Here is a 23,648-nt window from a genome sequence, read left to right on the forward strand (position 1 = left end):
TATGCAGAGTACATCATGAGAAACACTGGACTGGAAGAAACACAAGCTGGAATCAAGATTGCCGGGAGAAATATCAATAACCTCAGATATGCAGATGCCACCATCCTTATGGCAGAAAGTGAAGAGGAACTAAAAAGCCTCTTGTGAAAGTGAGAGAGGAGAGTGAAAAAGTTGGCTTAAAGCTCAACATTCAGAAAATGAAGATCATGGCATCCGGTCCCATCACTTCATGGGAAATAGATGGGAAAACAGTGGAAACAGTGTCAGACTTTATTTTGGGGGGCTCCAAAATCACTGCAGATGGTGACTGCAGCCATAAAATTAAAAGATGCTTACTCCTTGGAAGAAAAGTTATGACCAGCCTAGATAGCCTATTCAAAGGCAGAGACATTACTTTGCTGGCTAAGGTCCATCTAGTCAAGGCTATGGTTTATCCAGTGGTCATGTATGGATGTGAGAGTTGGACTGTGAAGAAGGCTGAGTGCCAAAGAATTGATGCTTTTGAACTGTGGTGTTGGAGAAGACTCTTGAGAGTCCCTTGGACTGCAAGGAGATCCAACCAGTCCATTCTGAAGGAGATCAGCCCTGGGATTTCTTTGGAAGGAATGATGCTAAAGCTGAAACTCCAGTACTTTGGCCACTTCATGTGAAGAGTTGACTCATTGGAAAAGACTCTGATGCTGGGAGGGATTGGGGGCAGGAGGAGAAGGGGACGACAGAGGATGAGATGGCTGGATGGCATCACTGACTCGATGGATGTGTGTCTGAGTGAACTTCGGGAGTTGGTGATGGACAGGGAGGCCTGGCATGCTGTGATTCATGGGGTTGCAAAGAGTCGGACACAACTGAGCGATTGAACTGAACTGAACTAAGGAGATTGGATCTACAAAACTATATCTAGAAGCTGGTAATGTATTTGAGAAAGGGAATGATTATAATTTTAAAAGACCTATCTAATTATATTCAATATAGTTATGTTAATTAGAGAAAATATAAAGAGAATTTATGCCAAATATAGACTCACTCACTATATTCTATGGAAGTGATTGTTGTTAATGATATTAAAGAAAATAGTAGGGTTTTTGAGATAAAACTTGAAATTTTACACTGTTTCATTCATTCTAGAGAGAATTTGTTGCTCTTCATTTAAGCTACTTTAATACAATGTTTCCTTTTACCTTTAGTATGCATCATAGCACTTTTAATGAGAACTGATTTAATGTGTTCACCGATTTTGTATCGAGGAATGCCAGAAAATTATTTCACAGTTTACCCTGGTCTAAACTAGTATAAAAGGAATAAGGATTTCAGGTATCTTTACAAAAGCATTGCCACAGATATATAAGTGTCAAGAGCTGAAGGGTTCTGTTTAAATATGATGTTGGATACCTCTTTGCCTCAGATTGTTTGCATAAAAAAAAAATCCTTATTTGACTGTATTGTAGCCTTGAAATTTTCCAAGAGAGGAGATCTTAAATTATCTCACCACACATGTAAAATAGGATAACTATATTAGGTAGTGTATACTTTAAGTGGTTTTACTATAATAATCATTTCCCAATGTATTTATATAAAAACATCATGTGGTAACATTAAACATGAAATTTTTATTAATAAATATAGCCCTTATTGAAAGATACACCCAAACAACTTAAATTTAAAATATTGCTTCTTTACCTGGTTGCTACTTTTCTAGAACTTCCATTTCTTCAGAATACTTCTGTCAGCAGAAAGTAAGATGTCATCTTATCTTTCCTTGAGCAGAGTCGTATACATCTCGGGACTGCGTGAACCTGGAGACCTGGCATCTCACTGTCTTGTTTGGCAGCAGCGTCTGAGTTGGTTTCCTTCTGGGTGATATGGAAATCTCAGTAGTGCCCACACATTCCAGTCAGGGTCTTCATTGCCGTCCAACATCATCTTTGTTATTCTGTTGCATCTTTAACCATTTAGGAGATGGATACTCAGATTTCCCCACCAATTGGCTAAATGTCTTTTCAGATCATGCTTAACTCTCATGTGAGTGATAGTTGCTCAGTTGTGTCTGACACTTTGTGACCCCATGGGCCGTAGCCTGCCAGGCTCCTCTGTCCATGGGTTTCCCCAGGCAAGAATACCGGAGTGGGTTGCCATTTCCTTCTCCATAACTCTCATAGTAACTACGAATTTTACCAGGACTGCGTTGTGAAAGCTTTAAGTTAGGTGTGAGGTGATTGTTTACTCAAAGCTCACTCTTTGCTGCACAGGTGAGCAACTGTCCACCTGTTTTTCTTCCTCTTTCCTCTAACACTTTGAAATCTTGCCTTTTGGAAATGTGATCTGACCTGGCACATTGGTTTATGTGAATGTAACCATCTCCCGAGATGTTCATTTGCTGCCTTAATTATACCCAAAAGATGGTTCCTATATGAATTCAGAAATTGTGGGGATTACACCATTGACATAATCTGAAATTTCAGAATCATGGGAAAGACAAATTTCCTTGTGCACAGCCTTGCATCTAGAGTCTTGCTGTTGCAGAAACAAGACACTTCTTTTCAGGTTACAGGTGGGCTGATTGCTTAGGGCACAAAAGCTGGTGCTACAGAGCAGCTCTGAAAGGCTCCTCTGAACATTTGTGGTTCATCTTGGGCCCCACCTCTGGATCCCTGGTCCTGGGAAGAAACAGGTCTAGTGTTAGAAATGGAGTGGCTGCTAAGCTTGTAGCTGTAGTTTGTCTACACCATGGATCCAGGCTGGGCCAGGTCTCCAGGGGATCTTGAAGGCTGCACATCTGCCCTTCTTAACATGGTCCAGTCAGCATTTTCATGCTCTTTTCAGCTGAATTTTGAATGATCCTGTGGGAGGTATCATAAATAAAAATGACTTGCCATTTATTTATTTATGCTAAGTTGCTTCAGTCGTGTCTGACTCTGTGCAACCCTATAGACGGCAGCCCACCAGACTCCCCCATCCCTGGGATTCTCCAGACAAGAACACTGGAGTGGGTTGCCATTTCCTTCTCCAATGCATAAAAGTGAAAAGTGAAAGTGAAGTCACTGAGTGAAGTCACTGAGTCACGTCCAACTCTCAGCGACCCCATGGACTGCAGCCTACCAGCCTCCTCCGTCCATGAGATTTTCCAGGCAAGAGTACTGGAGTGGGGTGCCATTGCCTTCTCACAAAACCTTGCCAGGGCTAATTCCGTGGCCCCAGCCCCTGCCCTTGGCAATGGTTCACACCTGGAAGAGTGGCTTCTCTCTGGATCCTAACAAATCTACCTCTTATCGCTTTGTCTCTCAATGAAGTTTTGCAATGAGACATCAAGGCCTGAGTTTCATTAGTTTTGGCCGAGCTTGAGTCCCAGGAGAGAGGTGAAGGACAGGAAGAAAAAGCAGTGGGAAAAACGTGCCAAGGAATCCCCTTCATAGCCCACCGGAAAATTTGTTAAATATCTGACCAGTGCTCACAATTTCATTGGTCTGATCCTTGGCACAGAGAAGAGAAAGGACAGAAGAACCCCCACTGGCTTGTGTAACAGCTACTGGGGCTGAGCAGATAGCGCCTCTGGGACGTGCTGAGGAGTAGCCTCTCCAGAGTCCCTCAACTGTGCCTCCTGCCGCCCGCCTGTTCACAGGAGGTTTGAGGGAACAAGAAACGAGAGATTGTAAAGGAATTAAGATTTTGTTAGGCATGTCCCTCTAGCGAGGACCTCTTACCTTAACCAGAGGTCTTCTGGGATCTGAGACTGGGCCATGTGAGCTTTCTGCTGAGTTTGTTTTTCGCTGTCCGGGTTTCCAGCACGATGGGCCTTCCCCTGCGCTGGATTTTCTTCACTTTCCGCCTCTACCGTGGGAGCTTCGCTGAGTTGGGCTCCGGCTGTGCCTGGCCTCTTCCGCGTGGAGGTTGTTTCAGCCAGGTTATATCCGAGTCACGGCACCATAGATGTCACGTGAGTGTATGTTCCCCGGTTCTTTGTCTCGTCACAACAAAGATTTGGAGCAACGGACATTAGAGCCTCTAACTCTAATAACTAATTTATTAATACATTGTCACAAATTTGGTAAAGTTACTTTTGGCTTTTGATCATTGATCTTTTTTTTTTTTAATTGTGGGGAAATATACACTGCATAAAATGTCCCATTTTCACTCCTTTTCATTGCAGCATTTAGTGACATAAGGTACATTCACTTTGTTGGTGGCCATCACCATAATTCATCTCTGAAACTTTTTGGTTTTCCCAAACTGAACCTCTGCACCCATTACACACTAACTCCCCAACCCCTGTCCCCTTACCTAGCACCGTTCTTCTCTCTGTGAATCTGACTACTGTAGGTACCCTGTTAAGTGGAATCATACAGTGTTTGTCGTTTTGTGTGTGTGAGACTTATGTCCTGTAGCACAATATCTGCAAGTTTCATCCACGTTGTAGCAGGTGTCAGAATTTAATTCCTTTTTAAGATAGAATAATATTCCATTATAGGTCTATACAACATTCTGTGTATTCTCTCATCTGTCAATGAACAGTTATTTCTACCTTTTAGCTATTGTGAACATAGCTGCCATGAATATGAGTTAAATTGTCTGTTCAAGTTTGCATTTTTAGTTTTTCTTGAGTATATCCTTAGTAGTATAATTTCTGTATTGTATGATAATTTCATGTTTAATTTTTGAGGAACTTCCATATTCTCTTCCATTGTGGTTATATCATTAAACATTCTCACTTGATCATTGGTTTTCTTCTTTAACTTGAGGAGTAAATGAAACATTTTTATAAAGTATGACATTGTGTTTGGATCAGTGGCTCCAGTTGGTGGTCTGTTGAAGCAGCTCCTGGTTTCTTTCAGCTTCCTCAGATCTCTAGGGCATTTTTCTTACTAAATAAAGGGATTGTGCTACATGGGTTGTGGTTTCTGTAAGTCAGCAGACTGGCGTTAAGAACACAGTTTCCTCACAGGAACGGTGTTTTGAACATTATACTTGCTCATTTCAGAATGAACAAACTAAGCCTGAAGTGTTTAAATATTGTCACCCAGAGAATTAATGATTGAGTCCAGATTTATAGTCCAAGTCTCCAAATTTCCTTCCTTAAATCAGCCTCTCTGCTCTCATCTAATTTGGCTCAAAATTACTTAGTTGTCTCTTAAGTGTAAACCTACACCCTTTACCCTTCAGGCAGGTCCAAGTTCACTGAAACGGGCTGGATTTTGCTTCTACCTCCTGCTCCTCCCTTTGCTGTCCTTGTGGTTGGGGCCGCCACACTCAGGAGTTAGAGGCTGAACAAGGGTCCCTAGAGCCCAGCTGTCAGGGGTCATCCTGCTCCTGCTGACACCACTCAGGACCCCAGAAGACATGATCCATTGTGTTATGTCTAAGATGACTTGGTATCACCTTAGGAATCCAGATCTCTGTCTCCCTCTCTCATTTCAGGCCCTTCGTCTGAGTAGCTCAGCCATGGGGAAGACCACCACAGGCCAGGTAGTCAACCTGCTGTCCAACGATGTGAACAGGTTTGACCAGGTGAGCTGCCCCTGAGGGATCCTCTTCCATTTCCTGTTTTTCTCACTGGGTTCAGCTTAGGGGGATGCCAGGTGCCAGGGTTTGGTGTCAGCCACGATTCTATTGAGGATGTAAAACAAAGGTTCTATTTATCCAACTTTCATTTCTCTGTGTGCAACTTAGATGTAATTATATGTATTGTTCTGTAAATGAGAGTTTTGTTTTTCAAATAATAAATAGGCAGCAGTGTTCCTACCTAGCTTTGCTAGTGTCCTTAGGGGTCTTCCTGGAGAGGCCCTTCTTGGCACATGGTGTGGGTGTTGCTGAACTGTCTTCCTCCTCCTCTAGGTGATGAAGGCCTGGTGGGAGGGATTGTTCTTTCCCCTGCACCCTGTTCAGTACCTGCTGCATAGGGAACCTGTGAAGAATAATGCCAAGTGTGTGGTCCCCAGAAAGACACAACCTCCTTTCTACAATCCCCTCCACAGTCTTTTTCCAATGCCAACCCAGGGCGTTGTAGCTGTTGGTCAGATCTGTGTTGCACTAGATACTTCTCTTTCAAGTATTCATTCATCAAACATGAAGTGAGGCCCCTGCTCACTTTCAGGGATGAGCAAAGCTTAGTTTTTGCCCTATAGAAGCCACAGCCTATTAGGGAGCTAAATATATAAGTAATTACTGGAGAAAGTGGTAGGTACCATAATATAGGTTTTCCTGGGATGCCATGGTTCCCCAGAGGAGATGGGGTCTAAATTCTAGGACAGAGAGCATTTGGGGAAGCCCTGAGCTCCTCTGTGTTGTGGACAAAATCGACATCTTCCTTCAATGCTGGTGGTCTGATTCTCCCAGGACATCCCTGAAGCCAGCTCTGTGCTGCCCCTGAATAGCATCATCTGGGGTGGACACTTGGATTTCTGCTTTAGCAGGTTTAAAACCCAGTGAGGTCATTGCTGTTTAGGTTCCTGTCTGTTCCTTCAGAGCTGATTGTTTCTACACTGTGTCCTCACTGGTTTTATTGTATGCAGTCCTAAGAAGGCTTTGTCTTTCTCTTTTAAGGTAATGATGTTCTTGCACTATCTGTGGGTGGGGCCACTGCAGGTTATTGCAGTGACTGCCCTGCTCTGGATGGAAATAGGAATGTCGTGTCTTGCTGGGATGGCGGTTCTCATTATTCTTCTGCTTTTGCAAAGCTGCTTTGGGATGTCATTTTCATCACTCCGGTAAGAGAAACACTTCTTTTAAAAATTGACACTATGTAATTGGTAACATCCATAGTCTGCATGATGCTTTTGTTGAAAACAAGACAAATGCCTTCTCTGGTCTCTTCTTTGTGTAGGTTGTAGACCCTTCAGGCTTAGCCAGTGAAGGCTCTGGCCTTAAACTGAAGGCTGATCCTGAAGCAGGAACAGTGAAGGCATTCACTGGCTCCTCTTGGCACCATATCTAAATAAGTAGAGTGTTCTTCAGCAGAATTTACCCATGTCTAAGTTTTTTAAATCTTTTTAAATAGTAATAATCCTGTAGGCTCTTTTCTCGCCGCATATATTTTTGTTATGCTTGTGCTGGAGCCTTTTCAGGTATTCTGTTCGTGTTTCCAATAAGTTATAAGCACCCCCAGGGCCAGGCTCATCTTCACTGTGTCTTTATGAAGCCCCATTCACAGCAGCATATGTGACAGAAAAGTGGCTGGTGGTAAAGAGCCTTCTGCTGCTCTTAGACCTGAAGCAGGTCCCAGAGGGTTGGAGGTGGGTGGTTGTCAGGTGATGGAGATGAGCTATTTGAAGCTCATTGAGCTCTTGTGTGTGTTTCGTGAGTTCCGTTCTGTGCTTGGTGCCTTTCTCTGTTTGGAATTCCGTTTCCTGCCATTGATATGGAGAGAGGTTCCCTATCCTCAGAGACCCTGTTTCAGTGCTACCTGGTTTCTGAAGCTCTTCTTGTTCTCCTCTCCTGCTGGAATTAACAGCCGCATCTTTTCTGCTCCCCAGAACTTTACTCCTATTTTATTACAGCACAGCCACTGTCTTCCTGGTAGATTTGGGTGCTTTTCTACTTTTCCCTATCTGACTGTTGCCGGGGTCCAGCCCCAGTGGATCCAGGGAATTCGAAGGTTGGACGGAGTCGGCGAGGAAAGACTTATTTATTTATTAGTATAAGATTAGATTAGGAAGAAATAGTGTAGTAGGAAGATTAAGTGGAGGAAGAGGGCTGAATAGCTTGGATTACGCAGAAGACCAATAAAATTCCAGACAAGGAATTTGCACCATCTACGGTGGGCCACCGGTACTCGCTTGAATATCTAAGGGTGCCTCGCCTTAGGCTCCCTTTCGCGCGGGTCTTAACAGCCAGGGCAAGTAAGTAGACTTGGCGAGCCTCCGCGCCCCAAATGGAAATTCATCCTGAAATTAAAGTAAAGAGGAGAGGGAGGGAAAAAGAGAGAGAGACACGGGGGAAACCAGTCCAGCGACTGGCTCCGGCTCCTATTGTTTAGAAGGCCTTATATACCTTTTAGATTGTACATAGAGATCAATGGGTAATACAAAGTTATGCAGTGTTAGCAGCCCAGACTCTTATCAAAACCAGGCTTTTCTCTCTGCATACCTAATTGTATACACAAGTCTTAGGTGATTTACATCATCTTCTGGCCAAAAAGGGCCAATTAACATTTTACAGCCTTTTTTCTGATAAGGGTTTGTCAACCAGAAGACTTATTTGTGTTGATCTTCCCAAGGTTTGGTGCCACTCTCAGAAAGTACTAAATAAAGTTACATTCTTACATAGCAAGGACACAAGAGGAGTGCAGTGATATATAACAAAAGAAGTAATTAACTCAAAAGTCTAGTGTTGCTAACATCAAAACTATTATATATCTTTTTCCATATCCCGTTTACATTGAGTAACATCCTCCCAGGTGCCTAAAAGATAAAGAATATGGAGGCCTGGCAGCAATCATTGAGTCAACAGTGAAATCCCGTCACCAATATAATTTTCAACTCTTTAGAAAAGGCTCTGTATCTTTAAGATGCTTTTAAGCTTTGTGCCTCTCGAGGTTGGGGGCTGCAAGCAATTCCCAAGCTGTAAGAGGTCCAGGGAACCTGTTAGGCAAGCTAGAGAGCAATCAGAGGGGGTTAACTGAAACATCCCTTTCAAATGCAGAAGACTAAAGCCCTGAGTTGACTTTTTTCCAGAGAATATCAGAAAAGTGGAAAAGCAGAGTACAAAAGCCGGCAGATTTTTATTTTGGTGGGGGTGGATGCTCAGGAAATGCCAGGGGGAACTCTTAAGTCTGATCACGGCCTTGGGTATGTCAGCTTCCTCCCTCATGACCTTGTCACGGGTGGGATTCCTCACACTGGCTCCCGGCAGACTGTGACCTCTTTGAGCAGGTGGTTTGTATCTGACTCATTTCAGGTTTTCCTTAGCTGATGCTGCATGTTCTCCAAGTTACTTCTTGAAATGGGCTGAGTGTTTGACTTCCTAATTGAAACCCTTTTCTCTGTTTGTACTCTGAGTAGGACCTGCCTGTGTTCTAAGTGCAAAAGGGCTGTAGAGAATCTTTTGATCCTAGTCCCTCCCCTGTGCCCACTCCTGCTGCTGCTGCTGAGGAAAGTTGGGCTATGGTCACTGAGACTCATCTCACGTCTGTCCCCTCAGGAGTAAGACCGCAGCTTTCACAGACAAGAGGATCAGGACCATGAGTGAAGTCATAACTGGCATCAGAACAATAAAAATGAATGCTTGGGAAAAGTCATTTATAAACCTTATTAGCAGACTGAGAAGGTAAGTGTGTGATATATCTATATATATCTATATATATCTCACTCCATATTTTCATGCTTTATTTCCTAGTCTACAAAATGCTTTCAATGTCTTAACAAATAAATTTTTAAATTCACTTTCATATTAAGGTGAGCTTAAATACTTACTATTCACTGCATCCCCCACATGTCATGGGAGGGTTCAGTAGAATAGTGGAGACATCATTTAACCTACTCTTCCATTTACCATCTTCTCAAAGGAAAAAATATATATGCTTCTAAGTAGTTCTTAATACCTCAAATCCTAGAGCAATGCTTTTAAAATAGTTAGCATTTGAGACAGTGATATTCAAACTAAAATTGTAATTTATGTTGATGGAGTACAAACAGGGAGATTGTAGAGACTGGGTGTACTTGTATCGAGCCGAACTATAAGAATCACTGTTCTTAGTCATTGTCACGCACGCTTAGTTGCTTGTTCGTGTCCAACTGTTTGTGACCCCATGTACTGTAGCCCACCAGGCTCCTCTGTCCATGGAATTTCCCAGGCAGGAATACTAGAGTGAGTTGCTATTTCCTCCTCCAGGGGATCTGCCCAACCCAGGGACTAAACTCGTGTCTCCTGCATTGCAGGCAGATTCTTTACCACCAGGAAAGCTCATGAATCACTATTATTCATTTCAAATGGAGCTATGAAAATACTGTTCCTTTTGTTTTGCTTCATGTTTCTAGGATGTTTCTCCATCTTTCATTTAAATATCTGATGAGCATTTCTCTGACCAGACCTTGTCACCTCTGACTTTGCACCTTTGTGGGGGCCCCTCCCTCTGCTGGGAATGCACTCACTTCTTCCTTCTACTCTGGCCACCGCCAAGCCTGACTGACCCCAGTTCATCTTTTCAGGGCCCACGTGTGTGTATAATTTGCCCTAACTCCACTGCTCCGAGTTGCACACTTCTGCTCTAGGCTCCCTTGGGGCCTGTGCTGACTGTCTCTGTCTATTGTCTCCCAGTTTTGTTGTTGCTAATTCTCTTCTCCAACATGTTCATGAGCCCCTGGAGGGGACAGGCTATGTCTTTCTGTGAGGAGCCTGGCCCAGGACTTGTGATTATGAATGTTTGTTGAATGAATGTTCAAACCCAGTCTGACTGAGGCAGATGTTTGAAAGTGTGACATTAAGCCTCCTTTCACTTGAAAGATTGAAGTGGTGATGCAGTGTGTAATCTGGTGTCAGAGAACCCCGAGTGTGCACTGGGTGGTGTCTCCATGAGGTGAGGGATGGTTTATCTTTATCTGTGTCCACTCCCTAGAAAGGGGCCACTCACACAGGGCACTGAATCCATGTCTTGTATGCTGATGCTTCTTATAGAACCTATAAGAAGGTTTTATAAGAAGAAAACTTATAAGAATCCTATTCTCTTTTACAGGAAGGAAATTTCCAAGATTCTGAGAAGTTCCTACCTTAGGGGCATGAATTTGGCATCATTTTTTGCTGTGAGCAAAATCATGATTTTTGTCACCTTCATCACCAATGAGCTCCTTGACAACCTGGTCACAGCCAGCCAGGTGTTTGTGGTGGTGATGCTGTTCGAGGCTCTGCGGTTCTCGAGCACCCTCTACTTCCCCATGGCCGTTGAGAAGGTGTCAGAGGCCGTCGTCAGCATCCGAAGAATCAAGGTTTAGTGAAAAATAACTCTTTAAAGTTATAGGCAGATTTTTCCTAAAATGCCTCCTTTTATGTGGTATCATTGTGTGCCAGTTAGGTGAGATTTAACTCTTTCAGTGCCAAGCTGGCAGTCTTTCCAAAATGTATGTGTTTCCCTCTTTTCTTAGGTAAAGTATGTTAAAAGTATCATAAGACCCATGCTCCTTTAGGGGCAGTAGTGTAAGTAAAGCCTCACAGGCTCTTGACGTTCAGTGATGGCTGCTGGACAATTAAAATGTCTAAAAGCAGGAGACACAAACAGATTGCATCTGCTGTGCTGCCTGGAATGACTAGCAGCAACTGTGCACAGTACCGGGGTGGACAGGATGCCTCTCTGGGCCAGGAGGGGAGGAACTTCCTATTCCCTGGGCAGGAAGAGTGGCCTCAGCTTCACTTAGTTCTCTGTGTTTAAAACTAGATTCTTTGGGCGATAGATATTTTCCTGCTGATGTCTGATCTCTGTATTTTTGTTCCTGTCCTTATTTTGCTTAGTGTCTAAGCCTGTCTCTAGCTTCCCCTTTCCTTTCAAACCTGTGATTCCCACCATACCTTCTGTCTCCTTTACCACTGTCTCTAGTCAGGGGTAAATAATTTTTATCATGAAGACAAGGGCCTTGCACACAGTAGGTGCTCAAGTATTTCTGTTTAACTTGAAGATTAAATGGGCTCTGTGGAAATGAATGATTTATTGTGACCTCATAGGCCCAAGAAGACTCTATTTTTCTCTAAGAGAGGAAGGGGGGACCCATGGTCTTGGCGCTGAATGACTCCAATAGGATTGCAAACGATCTCAACTTCAAAGCACTAGAAGTCTTCAGTGACTTTTGCATCCAATCAAATGTATCTCTGAGGTGATATTGTTCACAAAGCAACTTTAGGTTTCCCATTACCAGCCCCTGGGAAGTCAGTCTTTGTGGCTGCAGTTCTGACGTTTATCCTTTTTTGCATAACCTGTTCTGGGTCTGCACTTCCTGGCTAATGGCCACTTAATTTCAGCTCTTTCATCAGACTGAGTCCTGGAAAAAATCCAGCGAACACTTCTGATGCTTTTAGGAGCTGATCATGTGTAGAATGGGGTCTCATTTAACCCTTGGAAAACTGACATCTGTTCCCTTCAGGACTATTATTTGTGGACAAGTGCTCAATAAATTGAATTCTTCACTTAGGGCTTAATTTTCCTTTTCTTTCTTTTTTGTTTGAAAGTGAGAGATTTCTATTCTAATATACACACAGTCAATATTGATATCTTGGTTACATGCTCAAGTTGAAACTGTATTTGATTCTGTCTAGACAGACTGGTTCCAAATAGGAAAAGGAGTATGTCAAGGCTGTATATTGTCACCCTGCTTATTTAACTTCTATGCAGAGTACATCATGAGAAACGCTGGACTGGAAGAAACACAAGCTGGAATCAAGATTGCCGGGAGAAATATCAATCACCTCAGATATGCAAATGACACCACCCTTATGGCAGAAAGTGAAGAGGACCTAAAAAGCCTCTTGATGAAAGTGAAAGTGGAGAGTGAAATAGTTGGCTTAAAGCTCAACATTCAGAAAATGAAGATCATGGCATCCTGTCCCATCACTTCATGGGAAATAGATGGGGAAACAATGGAAACAGTGTCAGACTTTATTTTTGGGGGCTCCAAAATCACTGCAGATGGTGACTGCAGCCATGAAATTAAAAGACGCTTACTCCTTGGAAGAAAAGTTATGACCAACCTAGATAGCATATTCAAAAGCAGAGACATTACTTTGCCGACTAAGGTCTGTCTAATCAAGGCTATGGTTTTTCCTGTGGTCATGTATGGATGTGAGAGTTGGACTGTGAAGAAGGCTGAGCACTGAAGAATTGATGCTTTTGAACTGTGGTGTTGGAGAAGACTCTTGAGAGTCCCTTGGACTGCAAGGAGATCCAACCAGTCCATTCTGAAGGAGATCAGCCCTGGGATTTCTTTGGAAGGAATGATACTAAAGCTGAAACTCCAGTACTTTGGCCACCTCATGTGAAGAGTTGACTCATTAAAAAACACTTTGATGCTGGGAGGGATTAGGGGCAGGAGGAGCAGGGGACGACAGCGGATGAGATGGCTGGATGGCATCACTGACTCGATGGACGTGAATCTGAGTGAACTCTGGGAGTTGGTGATGGACAGGGAGGCCTGGCGTGCTGCAATTCATGGGGTTGCAAAGAGTTGGACATGACTGAGCAACTGAACTGAACTGAACGGAACTGAGACTGAATATATAACATATACATTACTCTCCAGGGCCCTTGGTCTTTTTAATCAATAGAAATTGATAATAGGCCACACAGTAAATTCAGACAAGGCTCTCTGAGGCTTGTGCTACAGCACAAAATATGAAAACAAGAAACTGATGCCCCGTTGATTCTTTGACATGGGTGGGCTGGTTCCTTAAGTGGGGTGAGGGTAGGGGAAGCTTGGTCGTTTGAGCCACAGGGGTGACTTACGTGGTCTGCCCACTATCTTGTAGGTGCTGTGTGCCAAGATCATATGCAGTTCCCTGCTTTTCTCCCAGCAGCTCAGAAATGGCAGTTAACAGTTGGTGTTTTTATGTCTTACTGTTTGAAATTACCTTTGCATACGTGCAGTTATATTTAGTCCCTTATGGTTTCTTTGTATTTTGTTGCTCAAAGAGACGTTTGTTCAGGTGCAAACTCTCCCATAAATGGTTCCTCGTCCCAGCCTGTCTCATCACCTTTTGCTTGTTGCTGTGTCAGCTTAGACTGTGTAAGGCTGTAGCCATGCAGTCAGTGGTTGGACTGACTTGAACAACTGTACAGTCTGATCCTTCCTTTAGCTGATGCCCACGATAGGCTGACTGTGCAAAACTCGGTCTTAGTTGGAGTTGGGACTGTATAAGTGCACAAATGATGTCATGTCTCCTCTGTACGTGACTTACTATCCTTCTGGGGATTCAGAAGTAGGAAGGGCAGTGCCAGCTGGGGATGTGCTGAGCTAATTTCAATATGGCTAATATTTAAGAAGGGCTGGAGGGATGGGTGGAGTCAGTACTCAGGGTGTCCAGGCAGAGGCCACCTGTGGAGTGTGGACTTAGGTGCTTTGGGTCACTGGGGGGTGTTAAGCTTGTGGACACTCTCAGAGGGGCTGTAAGGAGATCAGGAGGGAGTTGTCTTGGGGCAGGGTCAGTGATGTTGCAGAAGGAATCAGAAAAAGAAAAGCTGCATTATTGAGATGACTAGCGGTGAATGAGATTCTAAATTATGTTGTTTCAAGGGGAAAAGAGAACTGGGAGAGAGATGAACTATTTCAGAACAGATGAGAGCTGGTACCTGGCTGACAGTGTGGGAGATGGTGTGGAGAGAGAACTCAGGCTGTGGTGGTTGAAAGCCTGCCAACGTTTCCTCAGACCACCGTCTGTCCATCCTGCCTCCTTCTGGACTCAGGCTCGGGGAGGGTAGGAGTTACCATGCCCGGTGCTAGGTTCTCAGTAAGCCTGGATGAGAGGAGGAGGGCATGAATGAATCTCATCTCCCACCAGCTGGGCTTTGAGAGAAATGCAAGGATCACATCTTTCTTTTCCTGCAGAACGTTTTTCACATTCAGTTTTGACCAGTTCGATGTTGAAGCTGAAACTCCAATACTTTGGCCACCTGATGCAGAGCACTGACTCATTTGAAAAGACCCTGATGCGGGGAGGGATTAGGGGCAGGAGGAGAACGGAATGACAGAGGATGAGATGGTTGGATGGCATCACCGGCTCAATGGACATGGGTTTGGGTGGACTCCGGGAGTCGGTGATGGACAGGGAGACCTGGCATACTGTGGTTCATGGGGTCACAAAGAGTCGGACATGACTGAGAGCCTGAACTGAACTGCCTTTGACCAGTTCTTCATTTTAAGTAGAAGGTTGCAATCACATTTATGACTCTGAGGCATGATAGATGGGGTGTCAAGATGTTTAAGATAGTAGATTACTATTTGTGTGTTGTTTTCTTTCTCAAACATCCTCACATGCTTGTTTCAGTTTTTCCCCATATGGGTTAGAATTTGGTTTGCCTGTGGGTCCCAGCGTTACCCGTGGTAAAGCTGCTTACAGGGGTCATTTGTTTTCTCTCATGCAAGAATCCTTGTGAGGCTCTGTATGGGTTTCCTGGGGCTGCTGATATGAAGTACCATAAACCACGTGGCCCAAAACAAGAGGTATGTATTGTTTCACAGTCCTGAAGGATAGAAATCTAAAATCAAGGTGTCATCAGGGTCAGGATCCCTCTGAATCCGATAAGGGAGCATCCTTTATTGCCTCTGTTAGCTTTGAGTGGTTGCAGGCAAAACTTGGCATTCCTTGGCTTGTAACTGCTGTCACTCTAGCCTTTCTCTCCATCAGGTAAGCTGTTTTCTGTGTGTAAATCTGCCTCTCCATTTCTCATGAGGACTCCAGTCTTACTGGATTCAGGGCCAACCCTACTCCACTGTGATCTCACTTAAATTGATTACATTTACAGCAACCATTAAAAAGCAGAGACATTACTTTACCAGCAAAGGTCCATCTAGTCAAAGCTATGGTTTTTCCAGTAGTCGTGTATGGATTTGAGAGTTGGACTATGAAGAAAGCTGAGTGCTGAAGAATTGAGGCTTTGGAGCTGTGGTGTTGGAGAAGACTCTTGAGAGTCCCTCGGACTGCAAGGAGATCCAATCAGTCCATCTCCGTGGTGTTAGAGACCCAGACTCTTTCTCTCCTGTTACCCCACCACATGTGACCTTGACCCAGCTGGCAGCCCCCAAGGCCCAGGCCTTGGGGTGGAGGAAGGTCCAGGTTGCTGTCACTCTCCAGTGGCCTGGATTTGGTCGCATGGCTGCTCCTATCTTTGAGGGAGTGGAGAAGCAGAGGGCCTTCTTCCAGGCTGCCATGTGCAGCTAAAATCCAGGGTCTGTTACCTCAGAAGAATGAGAGCAGATTTTGAGGACAGCCAGCTGTCTCTGCCCCATCATCACAATTTTGGGACTTCGGGGAGTGGGAGGGGTCTAAGTTGTGTGTTCAGTATCTCTCCTGCTACTGCTAAGTCACTTCAGTTGTGTCCGACTCTGTGCGACCCCACAGATGGCAGCCCACGAGGCTCCACCATCCCTGGGATTCTCCAGGCAAGAACACTGGAGTGGGTTGCCATTTCCTTCTCCAATGCATGAAAGTGAAAAGTGAAAGTGAAGTCACTCTTCTCATTGAATTATGTCTAGCATATGCAAGGCAAGAGGGAGTTTTCTTGTATGTGTTTGTCAGCTTTGTAGCAGTTTATAAGACCTTGTCTTATTCAGCTACTTTGCATGGATTAACTGCCAAGTGGTGTAGAAGATAACAAGTGGTAGGTGCGGCCATTCCTGCTGCTAAAGAGAGGGGGCACCGAGTAAGGACAAGAGACAGCGTTTGTGAAAAGATGCTTGTGAAATATTTTTTAAGGCATAGAAACTTAAGAGCGTTTTCTTTTTAGAATGATGACTTAGTAATAGTTAATGACAAGCAGTGATATGGATTTGACACACGTGAGGAGAAAAGCGTTTAGTACAGGGTTTGCACTGAGAGTCTCTGTCGTTGGTCTTATGTTCCCAGCCTGTCCTGTGCCACCTGCTTCCTGATGGCCTGGGAAGGGCCTTCCTCTCTGTGTTATAGCAGTGTCTCATGGTGCTTGGCACATGATGGGATTCAGTTAATATTTATGAAATAATTCCTACCAGCTCACCTGTTTATTGTTGGTAACACAAGTAAAGCAATAAAAATGTCCAGCTTCTAAATGTATTGGAGTTTAAATCCATATTTTCTTCTTAGAGAGGAACCAGTGCACTTGTTGAGAAAGTACAAAGATAGCCTCATGGCCAGGAACCATTTGTTTTATACATGAACCCACACACACACACATGCAGACATACTATATATATGTATGTATATGCAATATTATATATATGCTATACTATATTATACTATATTATGTATTTAGATGTACATATACTATAATAATAGTATGTTACATACTATATACTATTTAATATTTCTTCTATGAACCAAGACCTAATAAAATACAGTTGTAAAATGATAGGTAGGTATAAATGATAGGTATCAAACTTTTTATTGCAAATTCCAGGGAAGCAGTTGTTTTGTTTGTGCTTTGTTTTTGCAGTTAAAAAAAAATCTGTGTTTTGCCTTTTTTTCTGTAGGACTTTCTGTTACTTGATGAGATATCACAGTGCTACCCTCAGCTGCCATCGGATGGTAAAATGATTGTGGATGTGCAAGTTTCTACAGCTTCTTGGGAAAAGGTAAGAAACCTTCCCTTCCAAAATTGTGCCTGCAAAAGACAACTGTGACATAGATTTATTAGAAAACTTTGAGATTTTACACATACTGTAAAATGTGACTTTCTCATTTACTGAGAATATGTTATAAAAATTCTCAGGATAGGAATAAGGTTTGCAATGGAGATTAAGTGTAAAATCAGCCTGAAGCATTTGATATGTTGCTCTTTTTTTCATTTTCAAGAGAGCTTTCAGTGTATTAGCATGCGTTGAATTTAAAGTACATAAATTATTCTTTTAATTTTCATATTTCATTGTTTTATTATAGACTATATAAATATAATTATAAAATTATAAAATTGTTATAAATTTTATATTAAATTATAAAATTATAAAAATAATTATAAAAATATAATTTCCTGTGCTATACAATAGGGTCACCTGAAACAAAAGATATAGAGCACAAATACATCTTTTCTTGAAAACCCAGATCTAATATTTTGGGCTGAATTGTGAAGTGTCAGTCGCTTCAGTTGTGTCTGAGTCTTTGTGACCCCATGAATTGTAGCCCAACAGGCCCCTCTGTCCATGGGAATGGATACCCACCCCAGTATTTCTGTTGTTTTTGTTCAGTTGCTCAGTTGTGTCCAACTCTTTGTGACTCTATGGACTGCAGCACACCAGACTTCCCTGTCCTTCCACCATTTCCTGAGCTTGGTCAAACTCATGTCCATCCAGTCGGTGATGCCATCCAACCATTTTGTCCTCTGTCATCCCCTTCTCCTCCTGCCTTCAATCTTTCCCAGCATCAGGGTCTTTTCCAATGAGTTGGCTCTTTGCATCAGATGGCTAAAGTACTGGAGCTTCAGCTTCAGCATCAGTCCTTCCAATGACTATGCAAGATTGATTTCTTTTAGGATTTATTTGTTTGATCTCCTTGCTGCCCAAGGAACTCTCAAGACTCTTCTCCAACACCACAGTCCAAAAGCATCAATTCTTCAGCATTCAGTCTTCTTTCTGGTCCAACTCTCTGGACAAACCATAGCTTTGACTATGTGGACCTTTATAGGCAAAGTAATATCTTTGCTTTTTAATACACAGTATAGTTTTGTCATAGCTATTCTTCCAAGGAGCAAGCATTTTTGAATTTCGTGGTTGCAATTGCTGTCTGAAGTAATTTTAGAGCACAAGAAAATAAAATCTGCCACTGTTTCCGCTTTCTCCCTTTCTATTTGCCATGAAGTGATGGGACCAGATGCCATGATTTTAGATTTTCGAATGTTGAGTTTTAAGCCACCTCTTTCAGCCTTCATCAAGAGGCTCTTTAGTTCCTCTTCACTTTCTGCCATTAGAGTGGTATCATCTGCATGTTTGAGACTGTTGATATTCTGTCAGAATTCTAGATTCCATTTTGTGATTTATCTAGCTGGGTATTTTGCATCATGTAGTCTGCATAAAAGTTAAATAAGCAGGGTGACCGTATACAGCTTTGACATACTCCTTTCCTGATTTGGAACCAGTCCATTGTTACATGTCTGATTCTAACTGTTGCTTCTTGACCTACATACAGGTTTTACAGGTATCAGGTAACGTGGTCTGGTCTTCCCATCTCTTTAAGAATTTTCTACAGTTTGTTGTGATCCATACAGTCAAAGGCTTTAGTCAATGAAGCAAAAGTAGATGTTTTTCTGGAATTACCTTGATTTTTCTGTGATCCAACAGGTGCCAAAAATTTGATCTCTGGTTCCTCTGCCTTTTCTAATTCTAGCTTGTACATCTGGAAGTTCTCAGTTCATGTACTGATGAAGCCTAGCTTGAAGAATTTTGAGCATTACTTTGCTAGCATGTGAAATGAGCCCAGTTGTGCAGTAGATGAAACATTCCTTTGTCCATATGGGTTAAAGTCAGCTAAAGCTGCCTCAAATCCCCAAAGAGATAAGATTAGATGAAGAATCTCCAGGACTCAGTGTCTTAAAATAGGAAAGAGAAAAAATGTGGGTTATATTTTGCATATCAATTATGTTTGTTATTGCTATCTTTTCCACTTTGTAAAACAATTTGTGTTACTTTATTGAAATGGGTACATTTTCATGAACTTTAATTTGTAGGCATCAGAGACTCCAACCCTACAAGGCCTTTCCTTTTCTGTCAGGCCTGGTGAGCTGTTAGCTGTGGTCGGACCTGTGGGCGCCGGAAAGGTAAGTTGTGATGCCTTTTGTCAGCTTTACAGTAACACCACAGCCCCTGCTAAATCCTCAGAGTGGAACCCAGAGCTGAGTGTGACTCAGTTTGAATCGAGTGTGCTAGAACAGTGTTCCTCTAGATGTGTTCCATGGAACATTCATTTTACAAGAAGATTTCATGGCAAATAAATCTGGATAAATGCACACTGTCTTTGTCTTCTTGGTGCTTCACTTTGCCCAGTTAGGAACTGCTTGTGGGAAATTTGGATGTCTCAGTGAAGGAAATTATTTAAGTGACAACTGTTCAGGAGAGACAGAGACAATGGGGAATTCTTTTCATCTTAGTGGCCCTTCCAAGAAGTCTGGAGGTCGTAAAGGCTCTTCCTGGTAGCTTTGAGCATTTCCTCCTATGATTTGACTTGATCCTGTCAGTGCACGTGTAGTGAATGTTCTCCACGTGCTGGAGCTAAAGGTGCAGATGTGAGCAAGGCTCTGACTCACTGCCTTTCAGAGGCAACCAGGTTCTGGAGTGAGACAGATATGCAGGCAGGTTATTTTAGCCCAATGTGATGAGAGCTCTGGTGGCATGGAGACACACCACATCTGTGTGATGTTGAAGATTGAAAGGAAAGGTGCGCTTGGTCTGAAACAACAAGATACAGAAATTTAATGTGGGGTGTGGGCTTCCCTGGTGGCTCAGTGGTAAAAGAATCCACCTGCCAATGCAGGAGACACAGTTTCGATCCCTGGTCCAGGAAGATCCCACGTGTTGTGGAGCAACTAAGGCTGTGTACCACGACTGTTGGGCTTGTGCTCTAGAGCCCGGGAGCTGCAACCACTGAGCCCCTGGGCTGCAACTGCTGAAGCCTGCGCATTAGAGCCTGTGCTGCTCAACAAGAAAATCCATGCACTGCAATGAAGACCCAGCACAAGCAAAAATAAATAAAATTAGGACTGTGGTATGGCAGAAACCAACACAACATTGTAAAAAATAAATAAAAGAACTAAAAATAAATAAATAAAATTATTATTTTTAATGTGGGATATGTATATGAAAGGGTACTGATTTCCCCTATGATGGACTTTGCTCTGCAGACACAACTCACTTCACAGTTCTTTCAATTAATCATCTTTGGATATATTCTTCACACATAGTTTTTAAACAAGTGTTTTTTAAGCAAAGGATACCAGATGCAGGAACAAATGCATTAAACATCAGATACAGAAAATATACATCCTGCCAGGCTCTGCTAGAGAGGGATGTTAAACATTCTTAATTATTCTTTGCTGAGTAGAATTTCATTTGGCAGATATTCGGGCAGAGTAGACTGTTTATACTATTAATATATCCCTTGTCAGTCATTATTTTCATTGACCATTAGTGTTATTTTCAATTTTTTTGTATGTCAACTGTGAGGGCTGTACTTTATTCTGTTTTAAATGAAAGTGTTCTGTTGTGTATCAAGCACCCGGGTGGGGTCGGCTGTGCTGCAGGGCGTGTTCCGTCCTGAGTGCTCCCTGTTCACATGTGTGTGTTGCCGTCTGTTGCAGTCGTCACTGTTATGTACTGTGCTGGGGGAGCTGCCCCCGAGCCAGGGGAAGGTCAGCGTCCACGGGAGGATCGCGTATGTTTCTCAGCAGCCCTGGGTGTTTCCAGGAACTGTGAAGAGTAACATTTTATTTGGGAAGAAATATGAAGAAGAGCGATATGAAAAAGTAATTAAGACCTGTGCTTTGGAAGAGGTGAGTGATGACTTCTGAGCTGCATATACTTGAAATTCAAATGATGGTAGTGTTGATTTTAATCTACAAGTTAAAAGTTATTTTTAAAAAATGGAATTTTGAATGTTGCTTAATATTTAAGCAGGTCTTCTTGGTAAATAAAGCAGGTATATTTACATATGCTGCCGTTTTAATGCTTATGGGATAATGACACTCTCAGAATATATTATCTGCAGGGCGGATTGTTTCATTCTGTGAAGTTTCATTCCATTTCAACTATTTCTAAAGGAAAGTAACAAAAATTTACAAAAACAGAGAGCAAGGTATAATGACCCCTCATGTACCACCCTCAGCTTCAGCCAGGATCAACTGGTGGCCAGTCTTGCTGCATCTCTACCTCTGGCCTCTGCCAGCCCTACCCCCACCCCAGAGTATTGTGGAACAAATCCTAGACCTCGGATTAATTCATCTGTAAACATTTCATTAATTTTCTCCATAGGAAAGCTTTTGGAAAAAAAAAAAAATCACTACTTTATTTCACCTGAAAAATACCTCAAATTCCTTAACATCCCCCACCTGCTAGTCTGTGTTTACATGTTGTTAGTCATTACACTGAGAAATCTCCTGCACCATTGTTGGAATTCACATAAAGTCTGCTCTCTGCACCTGGTTGATGCCTCTTTGGTCCCTTTCAGTCTATGAGTTTCTCTCTCCACTTCATTTTTGACTTGTAATTTATTATTTAAGGAAACCAGAATACTTAAAAATTTTTTTTAATACTGTGTCATTTCACTGAGGGATATTATTTTCAGAAACAGCATTGAATTTCACAGAAAATGGTAAGATGAAAGGTTTACCTGTACCTTGGGATTTAAATAAGATTAGTGAATAAATGATGAGAACTAAACTGATAGGAGAATACAGTTTGGCAAAAAGAAAGGAAAAAGAATAAATAATGTTAAATACTCTGTTACTCTCTCAGGTTGTAAAAGTCAGTGAATAAATAGCATTAAAGGTCTTCCCCTGGGGTCTGTTCAGTGCAGTCAGATTTTCAAAGGTGTGGTGTTGAAGGCTCCAGACCTGCTTTGTGAGGAAGTAGTAATTCTCCTGGAACAATGGCTTGAACATCATAGGTTGCATCAGGTGTGCACATGTGTATATGCTAAGTCACTTCAGTCGTGTCCACCTCTGTGGCCCCATGGACTATATAGCCCACCAGGCTCATCTGTCTATTGAATTCTACTGGCAAGAATACTGGAGTGGGTTGCCCTGCCCTTCTCCAAGGGACCTTCCCAACCCAGGGATTGAACCCACGTCTCTTTATGTCTCCTGCATTGGCAGGTGGGTTCTTTACCACTAGCACTACCTGGGAAGCCCTGTATCAGGTGAGTAGCATTTTACAATGATGTGGAGAAACAGAATTGCTTGTTTAATGGGCTTGTTTCTTTCTTCTGGGTTCTTGTTCATGGGTGATTGTGTGTTTGCAGAAATGATGTCAAATTAGCAGGAATGGGATAGATTTTTGTTAAATGGTATAGATACCATGTAAGAAAAGAAGGGGAAGCAAATGTAGAACAATGAGAACAGTAGCTCCCATTTATTCAGAGTCCATGTGCAAAGCATTTTTCTGTCTCTCAAACGTGCACATGCACACACAAAAATTAGATTTATGAGTTATTCATTCTTTATGAGTGTCTTTGATGTTCCCATCCTCATTTTATAGTTAGTAAAACTGAGGCCTGGAGCGATGAGACACCTTATCTCTACATTTACAGCTCAAGATCAGATCCGGGGGGCTGATACTTTGCTGCAGCCTCATGGGGTGACTGGACCAATAACATGAGCAGTGTCCTGGAGCTTCACCCACCCTAGGCTTGTGTGCAACATAGACTCTGTGGAAAGGGGCTCTGCAGGACTGAGCTGCACAGCGCTTCTTCTGAACATGATGTGATGCTTATAAACATGGACTGTGTAGTTGGGACATGGAGTTGGGGTCCATTCCTTCCTTGACAGGAAGGGAGGCCCAACGTGGAGAAGTAGCACAGAGGAGAGTTCTGGCCCCAGCTTCATCACTTGCCCGCTGTCACTCTGGACATGTCCTGTTACCTGCCTGGACCTCTGATGTTTCTGCAGCAAAATGAGGACATTGGATCAGAGGGCTTCCAGGAGGTTTTGTTATTGCTCCGAAATGTCATCTATGACTCTGATTAGCAAGAGGTCAGCATGGTCTTTATGACACCTGGGAACTACTTAGTAAGTTAAGAGAGCCTCTGCTTATCTCCTTTTGGATTCCAGATATCAGTGGATGGACATAAGACAATCACAGGAAATAGTGGCGTCCTGGAGTTAGTCTGACCTGTAAACACACAGATGGCATGTGCGGTAGAAAAGGCTTGGCCTTGGGAGAGAACAGTTCTGGGTAGTGACTCCTGGTGTTTGTCTCAGTTTCCTTTCTTGTTAAGTGGGGGAGGGGTGGGATTACTGTAAAAGCTACAGAAAATACCTGTGAAATGTAAACAAGCCAGGGTTTCAGTAA

The 23,648-nt window shown here is 42.8% G+C and overlaps 1 protein-coding gene across 1 annotated transcript in view; it reads left to right on the forward strand.

Annotated features, from left to right (window-relative positions):
• Window positions 1–23,648, forward strand: part of LOC120859164 (multidrug resistance-associated protein 4-like) — a gene marked incomplete at its 3' end in the record, with an annotated part of 127,954 nt that overhangs the window by 38,996 nt on the left and 65,310 nt on the right. Inside the window, exons 6-12 of the mRNA XM_040235368.1 lie at window positions 5,410–5,499; window positions 6,535–6,698; window positions 9,130–9,255; window positions 10,661–10,910; window positions 17,130–17,231; window positions 19,316–19,405; window positions 20,942–21,133. Of these exons, the coding sequence (XP_040091302.1) occupies window positions 5,410–5,499; window positions 6,535–6,698; window positions 9,130–9,255; window positions 10,661–10,910; window positions 17,130–17,231; window positions 19,316–19,405; window positions 20,942–21,133 (1,014 nt within the window). The remainder of the gene's footprint in view (window positions 1–5,409; window positions 5,500–6,534; window positions 6,699–9,129; window positions 9,256–10,660; window positions 10,911–17,129; window positions 17,232–19,315; window positions 19,406–20,941; window positions 21,134–23,648) is intronic.

Source organism: Oryx dammah, unplaced genomic scaffold (assembly GCF_014754425.2).
Source record: "Oryx dammah isolate SB20612 unplaced genomic scaffold, SCBI_Odam_1.1 HiC_scaffold_37, whole genome shotgun sequence".
Lineage (NCBI taxonomy): Eukaryota > Metazoa > Chordata > Mammalia > Artiodactyla > Bovidae > Oryx > Oryx dammah.